The 22,245-nt window shown below is 41.3% G+C and overlaps 1 protein-coding gene across 5 annotated transcripts in view; it reads left to right on the top strand.

Annotated features, from left to right (window-relative positions):
- The window catches only part of rttn (rotatin), a 255,727-nt gene that overhangs the window by 114,286 nt on the left and 119,196 nt on the right, over positions 1-22,245 (top strand). For all 5 annotated transcript variants that reach the window (XM_072262511.1, XM_072262520.1, XM_072262502.1 and 2 more), the window contains 2 exons: positions 5,250-5,404; positions 15,328-15,547. In XM_072262511.1, coding sequence (XP_072118612.1) covers positions 5,250-5,404; positions 15,328-15,547 — 375 coding nt within the window. The remainder of the gene's footprint in view (positions 1-5,249; positions 5,405-15,327; positions 15,548-22,245) is intronic.

Raw genomic sequence — 22,245 nt, 5'->3', positions numbered from 1 at the left:
TTTATTCTGGCATCTTCCCCCTTCCTTTCCAGTCATGAAGAAGGGTCTCAGTCCAAAATGTTGACCTATGTTCACTTCCATGATGCAGCCTGATCTGCTGATTTCCTCCAGCATTTTGTGTTTTGTTTTATATTTTTAGCATTTACAGAATCTTTGATGTTTTTGATTTATTATCTTTATTTTCTGTACCTTGCATTTCATTCCATTCTCTGCCTTAAAATAATTAAGATTTTAAGAGCCTTTGATATTTTTAATCAACATTCTTCCTAAGCTAAGGTAATATTTAACAATCTTTTGTCTTGTAAATAGCTTGAATGCCTTGACACTCGATCATCTTGTCTTTCAAAAAGCGAACTTTGTTTATTATCAGTTTTACACAACATTACTTTATCTTCTGTTTAACACTATATTAAATTCATAATCTTACAATTCTTGAAATTAAAGTTGGCATGGTAGCGCAGTGGTTAGCATAATCAGTTTACAGTGCCAGCGATCATTGATAAGGGGTTGATTCCTGGCACTGTCTGTAAGCAGTGTGTACGTCCTTCCTGTGACCGCATGGATTTCCTCCTACATTTCAAAGATCTACAGGTAGTGTTAGTGAGCTGTGGGCACTAGAATTGTGGCAACACTTGCGGCTGCCTTCCAGCACAATCCATGCTAATTTGATTTGTCGCAAACGATACATTTCAATGTATGTTTTGATGTACGTGACAAATAAAGCTGATCTTTTAATATTTTTCTTTTCTTAAATGTCTTTTAGGTGCACTTTCCTAAGCAGTGTGCATGACAGTCATCTGCTTTGCAGCCATTTCATTACACTGAATTTTTAGCTTAATATCAGTCAATAATGATCTGTATAACGCACCCTATAATCACAAACTAACCAGTCATATCCTCACCTATCGAAGCATATTATTTTAATACAACAATAGCCTTTATTTCACAAAGGAACATAGAAGTACAGAGAAGGTGCAGAAAAAATTTGCAAGGTTAGTATGAGATTGCATACCATGTTATTATCAGTAATTCTGAACTATTTTGAGCTCCTCCTACAGAAGTGAGAAAGCTGAGACCTTTTGAAATTATCAAAGGGCAGGTAGAAAGCAGATAGCAAAGAAATTAGAAAGAATAACATGTTTTTTTCAGCACAATGCAAATGAAAAATAATGTGTCTGCCTGAAATGGAATATGTCTTCCAAGTCACATAGTATATTCCAGTAATTCTTTCAGAACCTTGAATAGTTCAAATGTGTGTTTTTGCCAATGGAAAGTTTTCCGCAGTGGATTTAGACCTAACTGTGTTTGTTCTTGTGCAGTGCAAGTTTAGGGTATTGTCTGTACAAATGAACTGTATAAACATGATGGTGTTCATCCTCTAATATTTTTGTTTAAAAGTGATGGTGGAAGTTCAAACTGCTGAGCAGGCTGACAACTCATACTGAAAATTATTTCTATTGACCACAGAAATATCTATTGAATTACATTGTGATTGGGTACTAGTTAATATGGAGTGTTTCGCTGTCATCATGTTGGACTTTATTGAAATGGGAGTATCAGTCCCAGAAACAGAGTAAAACTCTCAAACTCCATGAGATGAGTTGTATAGGTACTCCCATTCAATGGACAATCCTCACTAAATTTGCTAATGCACACAATCTTACCTTTGGTTCTCCAGAGAAGCAATGGCTGTGGAAACTTATGTTTTCCAAAGTAGTCGTCAATGAAAGCTGGTCATTCTGCAACCAGTCCGTGCCTTGTTTGTTCTTCAGTAGAGCTCAAAGTAACTGGTTCACTCAACTTTCCAATCTCAGGGTTATTTTAGGCCACCCCAAATTACCTTTCTTCTACCTTCAGAGTATCTTGTTCACAGTAGCACTGATAATCTACCCTATGGGGTAGGGACTTCTGTATTAGTGAAGGTGATGAGTACCGAACAATCTGTAAATAATGCAATATTGCAGGCTTCAGCAGAGATAAATTGCACTCATGAAGTACCTTAGGTTCTAGTTCAGAATCTGTGAATTTAAAGGGCCTGTATTTCCTCAGTGTCCATTGTGCTCAATCTTAAGACACGATCTGTACTAAGTATCCAGGAAACTCATACAGTCTGAGTGATTTCACTTTGCCAATTGTCTTCTGGGGATAGAACTATCCTAGATTTTGTGGCGTAATATCTGTCTCCTTCCCTCCTGGCTGCTGTCCATGTTTCCGCAACACAGCTTTATCCTAATTAATCCTATGGATAAGATTTCTTTGAAGTGAAAGCCAGAAATGGATCATATGACTTTGCATCTGCAGTATAATAGTGTTGTAAGTGGTGATGGAATGAACTTTATAATAGTGTTGAACAGTATAATAGTGTTGTAAGTGGTGATGGAATGTGCTTTTGGCTGGGAAAGCTTCTTCACCTTATTATCTTTGCCCGTCACCTCCTAGTGCTCCTCCCCCTTCCCTTTTTTCCATGGTCTTCTACCCTCTGCTATCAGATTCCCTCTCTTCAGCCCTTTATCTCTCTCACCTATCAACTTCCCAGTTCTTTACTTCACCTCTACCCCTCTCCCAGTTTCACATATCACCCACTACCTTGTACTTTGTCCCGTAATCTACATATCAAGAATTGTTCGGGATCATGAAAGCCTCCTCTCATCTATGTAAGATGCTGGAGATTTTCAGCACGTCAGATAGCAGCTCTAAAGTAAGGAATGTTGAAAGGTCATCAATTGGAAGTGGTGTTATCTCCGTTTCTCTCTCCACAGGTGCTGACTTATCTGAAGTACACTTCTGGAACTTTCTGTTTGTTTCAAATTTCTCTCTGGAGCCTGGCCTCTATTACTTTTAGCAGTATGAACATGATAAATTCGTAAATCAGTTGAAATGCAATCTACCTACTTCATTAACCTTCTGTTGTTTCTAAAAATCTTTACCTCTAATCAATCTCAGAAAATCTCAGTTTTGCATTTGCTATGTTAATGTTCCCTTCTATGCATGAATCTTTGGGAGGATTTTTTTTACTTGAAGGTGTTTTAAAATCAGATTTTTATCCTGCTTGTGCTCGTTCAGAATCAGCATAGTTTAATATTCATTCTTGATGGTGACTGTAAAAGATTGAGAACATAAAGACGTAGGATCTGAATAAAGCCACTGGGCCCCTTGATTGACTTTGCTGTTCCATCATGGCTGATTTATTACCTTTCTCATCCCCATTCTCCTACCTTCTCCCCGTAACCTTTGATGCTCTTACCAATGAAGAGCTTATCAAATTCTGCTTTAAATACACCTATTGACTTGGCATCCGCAGCCATCTGTGGCAAAGAATTCCACAGATTCACCACCGCTAGTGCTAAAGCAATTCATCCTCATCTCTTTCTAAAGGGATGTTCTTCTGTTTTGAGGCTGTGCCCTCTGGTCCTAAACTCCCCCGCTAAAGGGAACATTCTCTCTATGTCCACTCTGTCTAGGCCTTTCATTACTTGATAGATTTCAATGAGATTATATTTCATTGCTGTTAACAAGCAAAATTCTTCAGTGAAGTTTTATTGAAAAATAATTGCCCTCAAGCAGTAAATAATTTTGCTCTACACAGATGCTGCCTCAGCTGCCAAGCAGTCAGAAAATTTGTTTTAATTTTTAATTTAATCTTTTTAAAATTGAGATACAGCATGGAATAGGCTGTTCTAGCCCTTCGAGGCATGCAGCCCAGCAATCCCCAGATTTAATTCTAGTCTAATCATGGGACAGTTTATCATGACCAATTAACCTACCAACTGGTACATCTATGGACTGGGGGAAGAAACCGAAGCACTCGGGGAAACCCACACATTTATAGGTAGAACGTACAAATTCCTTACAGGCAGTGGCAGGAGATGAGCCCGGGTTGCTTGCACTGTAAAATGTTGTGCTAATCGCTGTACTACCATGTCACCCTCACTGGCAGTATTTTGTGTCCTTATTCCAAGTGATCAAAGCAGACTTATAGAAAACTCTGGAAATTAATTTTCTTAAGCACATCACCCCTACTGGGGCATAGGCAGCAGGCAGTAGCCCGCTAGAGTCCTCTGTCCTCGGCCAAAGGTTGATCAGCCCTGTGGCTTCCACTTTCACCACGGGACTTCATACGTCATCGAGGCGAAGAGCCTTCCTTCCCCGGGGGTGAAGCCTTTGGAGCTTCTGTTGGCATTTCTGTAGTTCTGGGTTTTCATGGGATGGGGTTGCTCTTTCCGTGCCCAACCCTCCTGCTTTCGCAGCCTGGCTTGGAATCGTCCATGGTGGAGTTTTGGAAGTTAATTAGTGTTGAAAGTTGCTGGCATCACCAAAGTACTTTACACCTGATGTTAGGATGTTATTAATGCCAGATGTACGGTTATAATGCAGTATGTTTCATTTTAAGCTCATTTTTTTCTGTTTCCATTTCTCATTAAGTATGAATTCTGTGCATGTTTGGAATAGCAAGAGTTGCCAAGAAAATTAGAATCCGGTTTATTACCACTAACATATATCATGGTTTGTTTTGTAGCAGCAGTACATAATAAAATACCATAAACACATAGTGTAAATAGAGAATAAAATATTGATCTCATACATACTTCTCTCAGATGATGGTGAGTTTGTGAAATTAAATATTCATGTATTCTCTGAAGGATGAATTGAATAATGAATCATATTCTGTTTGAAAGAACAAATAGGAATGAACCAGAGGGCACCATGTTAGCTGGCGTTTAGCATGATGCTATTACAGCTCTCGGCATCGAAGTTCAGAATTTAATTCTGACACCACCTCTAAGGAGTTTGTATGTTCTTTCCGTGAATATGCGGGTTTCCTCCAGATGCTCCGGTTACCTCCCACAGTCCAAAGATGCACTGGTTAGTAGGTTAATTGGTCAGTCTAAATTGTCCTTTGATTAGTCTAGTGTTAAATAGATTGGTTTCTGGGTGGTGCAACTCGCTGGGCCAGGATAACCTATCCTGTGCTGTATCTCTTAAGTAAATTGGAAAAAAGTTATTTTGTTTTTTATGTGCGGGGCAAAAAAATGTCATGTCAGTGGATCAGAAATGCAAATGTAGAAAACTCCCTCCCGCTCTTTGAAGGTTTTATGATTCTGCTACCAAGCTCTGTAATTGAATTATTAATATTATGACAGAGCTGGTATGAATAGACATCGATAATCGTCATCTGTATTGTCAGGTTGAAAGTTTAAAGAAATTTGACACTTGACTCACTCTTTGTTGGTATTTTGTTGATGTGATAGGAAAGCAGTTCACTTCTGAATTTACTGGTGCAGACCGAATCACCAGCTCAAGGTGAAATGGATGAAGTTGATACTCTTGTAAGACAGAAGCTACAGAAGGAGTTGACAAGATTCTTCAATGCAATATTACGATCCCTCACTTCTGTTACAGACAGGTAAAGATGGCTGAACTTGATATTTTTGTTCCTTAGCAATTTAACCCACTGTGCTGAAGAATTTAGCAAGTCAGAGATCATCCTTTGACGAATAAACAGTTAATGTTTTTGGCCAAGACCCTCATCAGGACAGGAAGGATAGGGGAAGAGGCCAGATTAAGAATGTGGAGGTTAGGGAAGGAGTATAAGCTGACAGATGGTAGGTGAGACCAGGTGAGGAGGAAGGTGGTTGGGTGGGTGTGGGATTGGGGATGAAGTGAGAAGCTGGAAGATGAAAGGGAGAAATGGTAAAGGGCTGAAGAAGGAGGAGTCTGATAGGAGAGGAGAGTGAACCATGGGAGAAAGGGAAGATGGAGGGGTATCAGAGGGAGGTGATGGTCAGGTGAGGAAAAGAGAAAGGTAGCCAGAATCAGGGATGGAAAAAGAGAGGAGGAGGGAGACAAATCACTGGAAGTTTAAGAAATCAGTGTTCATGCGGTTGGGTCGGAGGCTATCCAGACGGAATCTGAGATGTTACAACCTGAGTGTGCCCTCCTTGTAGTAGTAGTGGAAATTATGTACCACCATACTGGAATGGGGTCATATTTAAATGGGTGGCCACCAGGAAAACCCACCTTTTTGTGGTAGAAGGAGCAAAAGATCCTCTCCAAGCAGAGCACATAACCCTGATAGACTGTCAGTTAAGTGTTGCCTCACCTGGAAGAATTATTTTGGGGCCCTGAATGGTGGTGACTAAGAAGGTGTAAGGGCAACTATAACACTTGCCTTGTCTGTAGAGATAGGTGCTAGGAGCAAGATCAATGAGGATAAGGGAGAAGGCAGTAACAAAGAAGAGGATCCCTTTCCACCACCATCGACGATGTCCTCACTTACATCTGCATTTCCTGCACATCTGCCCTCACCCTATCCTCCCACAGCAATAACAGGGATACAGTTCGCTTTGTCCTTACCTACTACTCCACACTCAGTGGAGAGGGACAAATAGACAAGTGAGTTGCATAAAGAGCAATCACTGTGGAAATTGGAAAGTCGGAGGGGAGACAAAGATGTGCTTTAGTGGTAGGATCCTGTTGTAGATGGCAGAAGATACAGAAAATGATGTGCTGAATATGGAGACTCTTGAGGTGGTACAGTAAGTAAGGACAGAGGAACTCTATCCCTGCAGTAGCATTGGAGAGATACGGTGAGGGCAGATGTGTGGGAAATGGAAGAGATATGGGTGAGGGCTGCATCAGTGGAAGAGGAAGGGAAACCCTGTTCGTTGAAAAAGGTGATGAAAGCCTGATCCTGAGAACAGATGCAGCAGAAACAGGGAAACTGAGAAAAGGGTATAGCATTTTTACAAGTGACAGGGTGAGGAGAAGTATAGTCAAGGTCGCTGTGAGAGTCGGTAGGCTTGTGAAAAGTATCGGTAGTTAGTGTGTCTCTAGAGAGAGGTGTTGAGATGGACAAGTAAATTAGAAGGCGTGGTGGAAGCTGGAGGCAAAATCGATGAAGTTAACGAGTTCAGCATGGGTGCAGAAAGCAGCACCAGTGCAGCCGTCAGGGGATGGACTGTTCCATGTAGCCTGTGAAAAGGCAGACGAAGCTGGGGCCCATTTGAGTGCCAATGGCTCCTCCTACTTTCTCCAAACTTAAGGTTTGGAGAAAACGAGAAGATCCAAAATGCAAGTTACTGAAGGTTTTAACACTGTTCTAAATTTTGGTTCATGAATTTTCTGAATAAAAGCTGACAGTTCCCCCTAATTTGAGCTTTGGGCTGTTGTATTCTGTTATTGGCCGTTTTGTGGTATCCAATGTTAGAAAGTAAACTAATCTGTGTTCTGTATCTGCTGCAGTCACAATAAAGCACATCTGTTTAAGGAAGAGCTGTGGATAAATACAAGTCCAAGATAATTTTCCTTCTGTTTTAATTAAGTTGACTTAAATGTATTTTGTTGCAACCTGCTGCTTTTAAGTCTTAAAGTGAATAAGTCTTGTGAACAGAGCATACAGTTCTTTAACATTTTAAGAGCTGGCATTGTTATTGAAGTCCCCTCACCAGGCTCGTGTGGAAATTTGGCTCGTTGCCGGCCCTGCTAACAGCCACAGGACTCAGCGGTGAGAAGGCCACCTTTCATTAACAATAGGTGTCTAGAGTTGGTATGATTTGGGGTACAACCAAGCTGGAACGCCCTGATGTTCTGATTAAAGAAACCTTGATTTGAGCGAATGCTGTGTAAATACTGCCTTTACATGATTGTTGGTCAGCAAGAAATAACAAATTGTACATGGCATAAAATTATATAGAAAGTATATTTACAAATTTCAGCTTTATCAAATAGTTCGTAAGAAAAAGAAAAGGAAAAAATAAATAAAAGCACCCATTACAGTTAACCTAGTTCAAATATGCAGATAAAATTGGAGCTTATACTGGTGTTGTTTTTAACTCTCATGCTGGACCCATGGCCTGCATGAAAGCACACACTGCGTCCCAAACATCGCTCAAGATCTATCTTGAAGAAGCGGGTACTCTCTCAGGAGTATTGGCCCTTTGCCTTGGAGCCATTCATCTGAACAAAGCACCTTGTGCAACAGGGACGCTGCTTCCCACGGCACCCTCAGCCGTCTTCCTTCCTGTCCTCTCTGCAGCTCCTGCCAAAATAAACTTGTGAACCAGACTGTCCGTCACAAACCTCTCTCTGCCCCGCTGTCTCGAACTTTCTCCCATTTCCACCATCCTGATTGGCTGACACAACATTTCTTACTTGAATATCATAGCCCCTTGTATTGTTTAAAATTATGAGAGGCATAGATAAGATGGATGCCAACAGTCTTTTTTTTTTATCCCCCAGGTTAGAAGAGTCCAAAAATAGGGAGCAAAGGTTTAGGGTGAGAAGGAAAGTTTTTGAAAGGACGGAGGCACAACTTTTTCATGCAGAGGGTGGTGAGAGTAAGGAAAGAGCTGCCAGAGGGAGTTTTTGAGGCAGGTGTAAGAGCATCATATAAAATGCATGTGGGAAGGTACATGGAATGATGGGGCTTGGGGGGATATGGCCCTAATGCAGGAAATTGGGACTAGTTGGGTGGGCAGCACATCCGACATGGATTCATTGGGCTGACAGGACTGTATCTGTGCTGTATTGCTTTGTGACTCCGTGACTCTTAACTATCCCCAACCGTAACTTACAGTATCCAACCCTATGAATTCATTCTGCCATGTAAGCCCTCTTCTTTGGCTGCGTTTTGTTCATCTACCAGGGCCTCCCCTCCGGAATTTCCTTCATAAATCACTCATTCTTTTAGAGCCCTTCTTCCCCCTCTCTTGAAAAGGTATCTTGTTGACAAGCTTTTGCCCTCCCATATCTTTTGTTTGGATCAGCAACTTTTCCATTTTTGCATGTCAAGCTATGAATTAGGAAAGTAATTCATAGAAAGTAGAATTAGGAAATTAAACATGATGAATAAACTCTGATTGAGCTTCCAGCCGCATACAGGTATTGATTATATCTGATGTTTCGATGGCAAACTCTGCCATCCTCATCAGGGATGATGCTTGGGCATTCTTTTTCTTCTTCTTCTCCATCTTGTTTTACGGCAGTTGGCACCCAGCTTTATGGTGCATTACCGCCACCTTCTGCTCCGGAGTGTGCAATAGACTTGCATTCTAAATCCTTTCACCCACTCTCACTCTCACTCTCTCACTCTCACTCTCTCACACTCACTCTCACACTCACACACACCCTAACCTACACTTTATCCTCCCATCTTTGGCCACCCTAGTACCCTATTCCCGCTTATCCATCATATCCTATATAAAAAAAACCCTGGACCCCTTAAGGAAGCTAAAAATACCCTGACCTGTGCTCTCACCCATGCCCAGCAACCCTTTTAATGTGAATTCCTGCACCCTCAATTCCTTCAGATTAATTCTCATCATCTCTCTCGGTATCCCATACTTCCTGCAACTCAGAACTACATGTTCTACTGACTCCTCTTCCTGACATTCCTCACACAATCCTGTCTGGTGTTTCCCTATCATTTACAATGTTTTGTTTAATGCACAGTCCCCCAGCCTTAACCTAGTCCACACAGTTTCCTCTCTTCTCTATCCACTACCTACCCTAGTACCTGCAGCACTCTTTTGTATTTGTATAAATGCCTCTCTTTCCCCTCCCTGTTGATGCTTGGGTATGTCTAATCTGATGGTATTTATACCCTTCTGATTGGTTAGTCCTCATCCAATCAGGTTTCTGCTCTCCCACCTTGTGTACAATCGAATTGAGTTCTTACTTAGAGCGAGACCTTTGTCTTTGTTAAAATTCTTTTCCTCTACTTTTTAACAAAGACAAAGGTCTAGCTCTCATCATCATCAAGTGCCGTGCCCACACACTCCTGTTTCGGGTCAAGTGGATCAATTCATTGGTATTCATTTCCAGTTCTCTGGCTGCTGTCTCCATCATCATTTGTCTTTGTCTTCTGCTTGCTTTCTTCCCTTCAATCTTTCCCATAGTTACTGTGCATTCTAACTCCTCTCTCCTAATCACATGTCCATAGGAACCATAGAAACTACAGCACAGAAACAGGCCTTTTGGCCCTTCTTGGCTGTGCTGAACCATTTTCTGCCTAGTCCCACTGACCTGCACACAGACCATATCCCTCCATACATCTCCCATCCATGTATCTGTCCAACTTATTCTTAAATGTTAAAAAAGAACCCGCATTTACCACCTCATCTGGCAGCTCATTCCATACTCCCACCACTCTCTGTGTGAAGAAGCCCCCCCAATGTTCCCTTTAAACTTTTCCCCCCTCACCCTTAACCCATGTCCTCTGGTTTTTTTCTCCCCTTGCCTCAGTGGAAAAAGCCTACTTGTATTCACTCTATCTATACCCATCATAATTTTATATACCTCTATCAAATCTCCCCTCATTCTTCTACACTCCAGGGAATAAAGTCCTAACCTATTCAACCTTTCTCTGTGACTGAGTTTCTCAAGTCCCAGCAACATCCTTGTAAACCTTCTCTGCACTCTGTCAAGCAACACACATCAAAGTTGCTGGTGAACGCAGCAGGCCAGGCAGCATCTGTAGGAAGAGGTGCAGTCGACGTTTCAGGCCGAGACCCTTCGTCAGGACTAACTGAAGGAAGAGTGAGTAAGGGATTTGAAAGTTGGAAGGGGAGGGGGAGATCCAAAATGATAGGAGAAGACAGGAGGGGGAGGGATAGAGCCAAGAGCTGGACAGGTGATAGGCAAAAGGGGATACGAGAGGATCATGGGACAGGAGGTCCGGGAAGAAAGACGGGGGGGGGGGGAACCCAGAGGATGGGCAAGAGGTATATTCAGAGGGACAGAGGGAGAAAAAGGAGAGTGAGAGAAAGAATGTGTGCATAAAAATGAGTAACAGATGGGGTACGAGGGGGAGGTGGGGCATTAGCGGAAGTTAGAGAAGTCGATGTTCATGCCATCAGGTTGGAGGCTACTCAGACGGAATATAAGGTGTTGTTCCTCCAACCTGAGTGTGGCTTCATCTTTACAGTAGAGGAGGCCGTGGATGGACATGTCAGAATGGGAATGGGATGTGGAATTAAAATGTGTGGCCACTGGGAGATCCTGCTTTCTCTGGCGGACAGAGCGTAGACGTTCAGCAAAGCGGTCTCCCAGTCTGCGTCGGGTCTCGCCAATATATAAAAGGCCACATCGGGAGCACCGGACGCAGTATATCACCCCAGTCGACTCACAGGTTAAGTGTTGCCTCACCTGGAAGGACTGTTTGGGGCCCTGAATGGTGGTAAGGGAGGAAGTGTAAACACTTTTGCCTATCACCTGTCCAGCTTTTGGCTCTATCCCTCCCCCTCCTGTCTTCTCCTATCATTTTGGATCTCCCCCTCCCCCTCCAACTTTCAAATCCTTTACTCACTCTTCCTTCAGTTAGTCCTGACGAAGGGTCTCGGCCTGAAACGTCGACTGCACCTCTTCCTACAGATGCTGCCTGGCCTGCTGCGTTCACCAGCAACTTTGATGTGTGTTGCTTGAATTTCCAGCATCTGCAGAATTCCTGTTGTCTGCACTCTTTCAACCTTATTTATATCCTTCCTGTAATTTGGTGACCAAAACTGAACACAATACTCCAGATTTGGCCTCAGCAATGCCTTATACGACCTCATCATAACATTCCAGCTCTTATACTCAATACTTTGATTAATAATGACCAATGTACCAAAAGCTCTCTTTACGACCCTATCTACCTGTGACGCCACTTTTAGGGAATTTTGTATCTGTATTCCCAGATCCCTCTGTTCCATTGCACTCCTCAGTGCCTTACCATTAACCCTGTATGTTCTACCTTGGTTTGTCCTTCCAACGTGCAATACCTCACACGTGTCTGTATTAAACTCCACCTGCCATTTTTCAGCCTATTTTTCCAGCTGGTCCAAGTCCCTCTGCAGGCTCTGAAAACCTTCCTCACTGTCTACTACACCTCCAATCTTTGTATCATCAGCAAATTTGCTGATCCAATTTACCACATTATCATCCAGATCATTGATATAGATGACAAATAACAATGGACCCAGCACTGATCCCTGTGTCACAGGGCTCCACTCGGAGAAGCAATTCTCTTTGGCTTCTTGATGTCTGATCCAATTTACCACCTCTCCATGTATACCTGGCGACTGAATTTTCTAACTAACCTCCCATGCGGGACCTTGTCAAAGGCCTTACTAAAGTCCATGTAGACAATATCCACTGCCTTCCCTTCATCCACTTTCCTGGTAACCTCCTCGAAAAACTCCAATGAAGTTACTTTGTCTTTTCATGACCTCGTACATTATTTCTCTTTTTGTGTTTGCTCTGTTCATGACATCCTTGTTAGATATTCGTTTCATCTGTGATATTCTTTGCATCCTCCTCAAAAACCACATCTCTGCTGCTACAATTCATTTCCTCATGTTACTACATATTGTCCAACATTCTGAGCTATATAACATAACTGGATAAACGTAACATTTCAGTACTCTGAGGCGGGTTGTAGTTTAGTATTGGTCAGTATACTCTTCATTCTCGTAAAGGTGTCTTTTGCCATCCCTATTCTTCTTTTGATGTCCATGTCGCACCTGCTGACTGATGTCACCCAGCTTCCTAAGTAGCAAAAGTTCTGTACTTGTTTTATGTCTTCCCTGTTTATTCTCAGCCTGCAGATAGGATTCTCCTTTTTGGATATCACCATATATTCTGTCTTTTTGCAATTGATAGATAGACCCATTTTTGCACTTTCTTCAACAATTATATCAATTAAGTTTTGTAGTTCTTCCTCCGTACTTGCAATTAACACAGTGTCATCTGCATATCTGAAATTATTGTTGTTTTCACTGCCAATTTTAATTCCCAAGATGTCTCTTAATTTTTGTAATGTTGTTTCACTGTACACATTAAATAAATCAGGGGACAGAACACACACTTGTCTAACGCCTCTCTTGATTTACGTAAACTGACTCACTTCTCCATCTATTTTTACAGCGGTGGTTTGTACCCATTACAGATTTCTGATTAGGCAGAGGTCTTTTGAATCTAGATCTAGAGTTTTCTGTAATATTTCAAATAACTTACTGTGCTTCACTTTATCAAGTGCTTTTTTATAGTCGATAAAACAAACAAACAAACAAATCTTTTTGCACCTGAATAGCTTGTTCTGATAGTATCCTTAACATCAATATTGCATTTCTTGTACCTTTGTGTTCACAAAACCACATTGTTCTTTGTCTATTTCAGCTTGTATCTTACTTTTAGCTCTTGTCATCAAAATTCTTAGAAGTAACTTGGTGCCATGACTCATTAAACTTATGGTCCTATGTAATTCACATTCTATTGCTCCAGGTTCCTTAGGAAGAATGATAAATACTGATTTTTTTCACCTCTTCTGGTATTATTCCAGTCTCATCAATGTCATTGATTAAATCAGTAAGTTTTTCAATTCCATAATCTTCAAGGGCGACAATTTGTCAGGACCTAATTCATCAGGACCTGCTGCCTTTCCTTTCTTCATCTTATTTATTGCACTACGAACTTCAGATTTTAAAATACTTGGACCTTCAATGTTTTTCTTAATTTCTGATTTTTAACCTCGATCGTCTTCAAACAATTCCTGAATATACTCAATCCATCTGTTCATATTCTCATCTTTTTCCGTGGTAATGTTACCGTCCTTTGCTTTCAAACATCCATCTGAAGAACAGAAGAGCTTTTTGCCATTGATATTCTTGATTTGTTGATGTAACCTTTTTGGATCACTAATAGGGATTCTTTTTATTTGCTCACATTCCTGGTTTAACTATTCTTCTTTGGCTTTTTGACATAATCTTGTAACTTTTTAATCTAAGGACTTAAAATCTAATGGAAGAAAGCAAAGCCTATAGAATTTCTTCTGTCATCCATTTATTCTTTGAGCTTCTTTTCTTTTTTAGGAGTCACTGACTTTGCTGTTTCTACCGAAGCATCCTTTAGAGAGTTAAATTTCATTTCTACATGATTGCTATCATCTTCAACAGATTCTATTTCTAGACTTTGAAATCTATTCCTTACTTCAATTGTAAATTTTTGTGTTCAGTTTTCTTCTTTAATTAATTGCAAGTAGTTAAGGGATTGTTCAGGTTTTTGCTTCTTTAGTTTTTTAAGTTTTACTTTTACATGACATTCTACTGGGTTATGGTCACTATTACGGTCTGCACCTGGATATGTTTTGCACTGAGCCACTGAGTTTCTAAATCTTTGGTTTATCGTAATAAAGTCAATTTGATTTCTACTATAATCACCTGGACTTCTCCAGGTCCACAAGTGTCTTGGATGGTTTTTAAAGTAGGTATTCATGATGACCTGATTATTCATCTTGCACGATTCTACCCATTTTTCACCTCTTTCATTTCTTTCCCCGAGTCCAAATTTTCCTATGGTATTTTCATCAGCACCTTGTCCCATGACAATAACAATATCAATAGCTCTAAGGACTGGAATTTGATTGTAAACAAGGTAGGAGAGCAGAAAGCTGATTGGATGAGGACAAAACAATCGGGGAATGGACTATGGGGGTATAAATACCACCAGGCTGGACATGCCCAGGCATCATCCCTGATGAAGGTGGCAGAGTTGTTACTGAAATGTCTTTTGTAATCGATACCTGTACCCGACTGGAAGCCTGAGAAGGGTTTATTCGTCATATATGGTGGGAAAGCAACTAGATCCTATTTCAAATTAAATCTCCTCCACTATTATGGCTGTGTTGTAATGATGATTCCGCATTCTAGCCCACTCCTGCTTTCTTCTCATTTCTTCTGATGAATCTGACACTGCCTTAAAAATATATCAACATTCTGCTTCCACTGCCCTTTGAGGAAGACTCTTAGACATTCTATGTTTGCCATCTACGATCTTGTTCACACATCTGTGAAGCTGCAGTAACAACTTGCATTAATGAGGGTGGTTCTCAACAATAAGTGCAAATTATGGGAAGATGCCAACCAAGCATCTCAGTTTTTCAAGAAAGCTTAACGGCATTGTCATTGTTGATAATATTACTTTGTCTAAAAATTTGCATAACTCTTACAAGTGGAAGTGGTGGATGCTGGTTCGATTTCAACATTTAAGACAGGTTTGAATAGGTACTGTAAGTGGATAGGAGGGATATGGAGGGCTACGTCTGGGTGCATGTCAAGGGGACTAGGCAGAAGAATAGTTCAGCACAAACTAGATGGTCTGAAGGGCCTCTTCTATGCTGTAGTATTCTATGATGCGAAGCAATATTTCTGCTGGTAGAAAGTGATTGTACCAAAAATATCATTTGAAACTCATTTATTGGCATGTTGAAAGTAGTGACTTTACTCTTTTTAAGCTTGTTTCACTAAAAATGTTTAAGTAATTAAAGTTAATTCTTTCTGTGTTTCATTTAAGGAAGTGCCTGTTTTTGGCTGGTCCTTTCAGAACCCAGCTGTCAGTCAAACTCTTGCAGTGCTTGAGGATTACAGATGCTCCAAATTTCTATGGGCTTCCTTCATTAGAGCGGGCACTACATGGAATGGTCCACGTCCTGGCTCTTCCTGGATGGAGTCTGCACTCAGCCACTGTGGAATCCTATTCACTTTGTACTAAATATCTGACTGGCCTTCTGGAGGTATGCATTCAAATACTTGGCATAATCTGTGAAATGATTACATTTTAAATGAGATTTAGACTTGGAGCAGGTACACATAGCAGCTGTAGGAAAAAACTAAAAGATATAACATTTCAACAACCAGATATAAAAAAAACTTGATCTCTACAGACACTGGAACTATTCTGTAGGTTAGAATACTATAACTGGAATACTGTGTTCAGTTCTGGTTGCTTCATTATATTGTAGGAGTGATCTGGAAGCCAAAGGGAGGATGTGGAGTATGCTGCCTGGATCAGAGAGCATGTTTTTTAACGATAGATTGAGCAAGCTGGGGCTTTCTCTTTGGAGAGAAGGACAATGAAAGGTGAACTGATAGAGGTGTATAAGATGAGCAGAGGTATTGATCAAGTGGATGGCTAGAGACTTTTTCCCAAGGGCTATCACAGAACATAGAGCGTAAAAATCTACAGCATATTACAGGGCCTTTGGCTCACACTGTTATGCAAACCATGTAACCTACTCTAGAAACTGCCTAGAATTTCTCTACCGCATAGCCCTCTAGTTTTCTAAGCTCCATCTAGCTACCTAAGAGTATCTTAGACCCTATTTAAGGTGTTTGAAGGAAAGAATATTGGGGTTGTCAGAGGTAACCATAGAGTATGGTGGGTGTGTGGAACACTCTACCAGGGGTGGTGGACTTGGACTTGGTTCTGAGAATTGACCCAGGGTAAGTGGAACAAGCATCAGTCGGCAATGTCAAGAAAACATCAATCATTGGTTTAATGTAGTTTAGAAGAGATTTGCAAAAGGATTGCAAAAGGTCAGATTTGAATGGAATGAGGACATACAGTGTATACCTTTAGCAAATTAGATATTAATCTTGGCAGGCAAAACTAATAAGATAATAAGAGACCTTTAATATGGAAATATTCCAGCCAGTGTAAATACGTACATTCCCATGAATTTTCTCCTTCATTTCACATTCTTACAGATGCTATAGAACATAGAACAATACAGCACAGTACAGCAAAGCACAGGCCCTTTGGCCCATAACATTTTCCAAATCCTTTAACCTACTCCAAGATCAACCTAACCCTTCCCTTATACATAGCCCTCCGTTTTTCTGTCATCCAGGTTCTTACTAAGAGTTTCTTAAATGTCCCCAATGTGCCTGCCTCTAACACCATCCCTAGCAGGGTGTTCAAAGCACCAACCACTCTGTAAAACAAAACTTAACTCTAACATCACCCTCTACTTTTTTCCAATCATCTTAATATAATGCCCCTTCTTATTAGCCATGTCTGCTCCGGGAAAAAGTTTCTGGCCACTTACTCTATGCCTCTTGTACACTTCAGTCAGTTCACCTCTCATCCTCCTCCACTTCAAAGAGAAAAATCCTACCATGTTCAGCCTCTCCTAATAAGATGTGCTTTCTAATCCAGACAGCATCCTGGTAAATCTCCTCTGCATCTTCTCTAATATTCCCTCATCCTTTCTATAATGAAGCAACCAGAACTATAATATTCCAAGTGTGGTCTAATCAGGGTTTTATAGAGCTGCCACATTACCATGTAGCTCTTGAAACTTTTCTGCTGAGTCTGAAATAATCACATTTACCTCAGTCAACCAAAGACTGTGCTGTTGCATTGCAGGCAAATCTCGTTATCAATGTTGGTTTTCATCAAGAGAAGATGTTCTGAAAATGGTTCAGAAAACATGTGATATAGAGAGTGCAAGTTGATAGTTTGCTGTGACTGAGTGCAAGGAAGTTGTGATGAACCTTCATAAATCACTCGGTTCGGTCACAACTGAAATATTGTGTACAGTTATGGGCTTTACACTTTGGAGAAGATGTGAAGATTTGGAGAGGGTGCAGAAGAAATTTATTTCAGGAATGAGATACTTTGGCTATGTAGATATCCTGGAGAAACTCTGGCTACTTTCCCTGAAATAGAGGAGGTTGCAAGGAGATAAGGCCATAAGGCATAGGAGCAGAATTAGGCCATATGGCCCATTGAGTCTGCTCCGCCATTTCATCATGCCTGATCCATTTTTCCTCTCAGTCCCAGTTTCCTGCCACCCCCCATTCTGTATCCCTTTATGCCCAGACCAATCAAGAATCTATCAGCCTCTTGTCTTAAATAGATGTAAGGACTTGGCCTCCACAGCTGCCTGTGGCAACAGATTTCACAGATTCACCATTCTCTGGCCAAAGAAATACTTCCTCATCTCCATTCTAAAACAGCACCACTTTATTTTGAGGCTGTGTCCTCTGGTCTTAGACTCTCCCACCATAGAAAACATCTTCACATCCTCTTTATCAAGGCCTTCCACTATTCGATAAGTTTCAATTAGGTCACCCCTCATTCTTCTGAATTCCAGTGAATACAGACCCAGAGCCATCAAATGCTCTTCAGAGGATAAGCTGTTCAATTCTGGAATCATTTTTTGTGAGACTGCTTTGAACCCTCTTCTGTTTCAGCACATCCTTTCTATGATAAGGGGCCCAAATATGCTCACAATACTCCAAGTGAGGCCTCTCCGGTGCTTTATCAAGTTTCAACATTACATCCTTGTTTTATATTTAATATGAATGTTAACATCACAAACTCAATCTGCAAATTAACCTTCACAAGGACTTCGAAGGACTTCGAAGTCCATGTGCGCCTCATTTTTTTTTTGTATTTTCTTTCCATTTAGAAAACAGTCAATTCTTTCATTTCTTCTACCAAAATGCATGACCTTACACTCCCTGACTCTGTATTCCATCTGCCACTTCTGCAAAACTTCCTGCTCCTCCACCTTTCTTTGTATCCGCAAACTTTGCAACAAAGCTATCAAATTCGTCATCCAAATCATTGATATATAATGTAAAAAGAGTGGTCTCAATTCAGATCTCTGTGGCCACCAGACAAGACCCTCTTTATTCCTACCCTTTGCCTCCTGCCAATCAACCACTGCTTTATTCATGCTAGAATATTTCCTTTAATACCATGGGCTCATAACTTCTTAAGCAGCTTCATAGAAACATAGAAACATAGAAAATAGGTGCAGGAGTAGGCCATTCGGCCCTTCGAGCCTGCACCGCCATTTATTATGATCATGGCTGATCATCCAACTCAGAACCCTGCACCAGCCTTCCCTCCATACCCCCTGATCCCCGTAGCCACAAGGGCCATATCTAACTCCCTCTTAAAAATAGCCAATGAACTGGCCTCAACTGTATCCTGTGGCACAGAATTCCACAGATTCAGCACTCTCTGTGTGAAGAAGTTTTTCCTAATCTCGGTCCTAAAAGGCTTCCCCTTTATCCTCAAACTGTGACCCCTCGTTCTGGACTTCCCCAACATCAGGAACAATCTTCCTGCATCTAGCCTGTCCAATCCCTTTAGGATTTTATACGTTTCAATAAGATCCCCCCTCAATCTTCTAAATTCCAACGAGTACAAGCCCAGTTCATCCAGTCTTTCTTCATATGAAAGTCCTGCCATCCCAGGAATCAATCTGGTGAACCTTCTTTGTACTCCCTCTATGGCAAGGATGTCTTTCCTCAGATTAGGGGACCAAAACTGCACACAATACTCTAGGTGTGGTCTCACCAAGGCCTTGTACAACTGCAGTAGTACCTCCCTGCTCCTGTACTCGAATCCTCTTGCTATAAATGCCAGCATACCATTCGCCTTTTTCACCGCCTGCTGTACCTGCATGCCCACTTTCAATGACTGGTGTATAATGGCACCCAGGTCTCGTTGCACCTCCCCTTTTCCTAATCGGCCACCATTCAGATAATAATCTGTTTTCCTATTTTTGCCACCAAAGTGGATAACTTCACATTTATCCACATTAAATTGCATCTGCCATGAATTTGCCCACTCACCCAACCTATCCAAGTCACCCTGCATCCTCTTAGCATCCTCCTCACAGCTAACACTGCCACCCAGTTTCGTGTCATCCGTAAACTTGGAGATGCTCCATTTAATTTCCTCATCCAAGTCATTAATATATATTGTAAACAACTGGGGTCCCAGCACTGAGCCTTGCGGTACCCCACTAGTCACTGCCTGCCATTCTCAAAAGGTCCTGTTTATTCCCATTCTTTGCTTCCTGTCTGCTAACCAATTCTCTATCCACATCAATACCTTACCCCCAATACCGTGTGCTTTAAGTTTGCACACTAATCTCCTGTGTGGGACCTTGTCAAAAGCCTTTTGAAAATCCAAATATACCACATCCAATGGTTCTCCCCTATCCACTCTACTAGTTACATCCTCAAAAAATTCTATGAGATTTGTCAGACATGATTTTCCTTTCACAAATCCATGCTGACTTTGTCCGATGATTTCACCGCTTTCCAAATGTGCTGTTATCACATCTTTGATAACTGACTCCAGCAGTTTCCCCACCACCGACGTTAGGCTAACCAGTCTATAATTCCCCGGTTTCTCTCTCCCTCCTTTTTTTAAAAGTGGGGTTACATTAGCCATCCTCCAATCCTCAGGAACTAGTCCAGAATCTAATGAGTTTTGAAAAATTATCACTAATGCATCCACTATTTCTTGGGCTACTTCCTTAAGCACTCTGGGATGCAGACCATCTGGCCCTGGGGATTTATCTGCCTTTAATCCCTTCAATTTACTTAACACCACTTCCCTACTAACATGTATTTCGCTCAGTTCCTCCATCTCACTGGACCCTCTGTCCCCTACTATTTCCGGAAGATTATTTATGTCCTCCTTAGTGAAGACAGAACCAAAGTAATTATTCAATTGGTCTGCCATGTCCTTGCTCCCCATAATCAATTCACCTGTTTCTGTCTGTAGGGGACCTACATTTGTCTTTACCAGTCTTTTCCTTCTGACATATCTATAAAAGCTTTTACAGTCAGTTTTTATGTTCCCTGCCAGTTTTCTCTCATAATCTTTTTTCCCCTTCCTAATTAAGCCCTTTGTCCTCCTCTGCTGAACTCTGAATTTCTCCCAGTCCTCAGGTGAGCCACTTTTTCTGGCTAATTTGTATGCTTCTTCTTTGGAATTGATACCATCCCTAACTTCTCTTATCAGCCACGGGTGCACTACCTTCCTTGATTTATTCTTTTGCCAAACTGGGATGAACAATTGTTGTAGTTCATCCATGCAATCTTTAAATGCTTGGCATTGCATATCCACCGTCAATCCTTTAAGTGTCATTTGCCAGTCTCTCTTAGCTAATTCACATCTCATACCTTCCAAGTTACCCCTCTTTAAGTTCAGAACCTTTGTTTCTGAATTAACTATGTCACTCTCCATCTTAATGAAGAATTCCACCATATTATGGTCACTCTTATCCAAGGGGCCTCTCACGACAAGATTGCTAATTAACCCTTCCTCATTGCTCAAAACCCAGTCCAGAATAGCCTGCTCTCCAGTTGGTTCCTCGACATGTTGGTTCAAAAAACCATCCCGCATACATTCCAAGAAATCCTCTTCCTCAGCACCTTTACCAATTTGGTTCACCCAATCTACATGTAGATTGAAGTCACCCATTATAACTGCTGTTCCTTTATTGCATACATTTCTAATTTCCTGTTTAATACCATCTCCGACCTTACTACTACTGTTAGGTGGCCTGTACACCACTCCCACCAGCGTTTTCTGCCCCTTATTGTTATGCAGCTGTACCCATATCGATTCCACATCTTCCCGGCTTATGTCCTTCCTTTCTATTGCGTTAATCTCCTCTTTAACCAGCAACGCCACCCCACCTCCTTTTTTTTCATGTCGATCCCTCCTGAATATTGAATATCCCTGAACGTTGAGCTCCCATCCTTGGTCACCCTGGAGCCATGTCTCGGTGATCCCAACTATATTATAATCATTAATAACAATCTGCACTTTCAATTCATCCACCTTGTTACGAATGCTCCTTGCATTGACACACAAAGCCTTCAGGCGCTCTTTTACAACTCTCTTAGCCCTTATACAATTATGTTGAAAAGTGGCCCTTTTTGATGCTTGCCCTGGATTTGTCGGCCTGCCACTTTTACTTTTCTCCTTACTACTTTTTGCTTCTACCCTCACTTTACAACCCTCTGTCTCTCTGCACTCGTTCCAATCCCCCTGTTATGAACTAACCTCCTCTCGCCTAGCCTCTTTGATTTGATTCCCACCCCCCAACCATTCTAGTTTAAAGTCACCTCAGTAGCCCTCGCTAATCTCCCTGCCAGGATATTGGTCCCCCTAGGATTCAAGTGTGGCACTTTGTCAAAGGCCTTCTGAGGGTCCAAATACACAACATTAACCAAGTCTCCTTTGTGTGTCCACCTTTTTATTTCTTCAAATAATTCCAACACATTTGTCAGGCAAGATTTTCCCTTGAAGAAACCATGCTGACTACGGACTACTTTATCATGTGCTCCAAGAATTCAGAAACCACATCCTTAGCAATTGACTCCAACATCTTCCCAAGCACTGAGGTCAAACTAACTGGCCTATAGTTTCCTTTCTTCTGCCTCACTCCCTTCTTGAAGAGTGGAGTGACACTTGCAATTTTCCAGTATTCCAGAATCATTCCAGAATCTAGTGTTTTTTTGAAAGATCTTTACTAGTACTTTCACAATCTCTTCAGTTACCTCTTTCAGGATCCTGGGGTGTACATCATCTGGTTCAGGTGACTTATCTACCTTCAGACCTTTCAGTTTCCCAAGAATCTTCTCCCTAGTAATGGCAACTTCACACATT

This window comes from Mobula birostris, chromosome 1, assembly GCF_030028105.1.
Source record: "Mobula birostris isolate sMobBir1 chromosome 1, sMobBir1.hap1, whole genome shotgun sequence".
Lineage (NCBI taxonomy): Eukaryota > Metazoa > Chordata > Chondrichthyes > Myliobatiformes > Myliobatidae > Mobula > Mobula birostris.
Note: the sequence above shows the minus strand (reverse complement) of the source record. Positions and strands in the feature narration are given on the sequence as shown.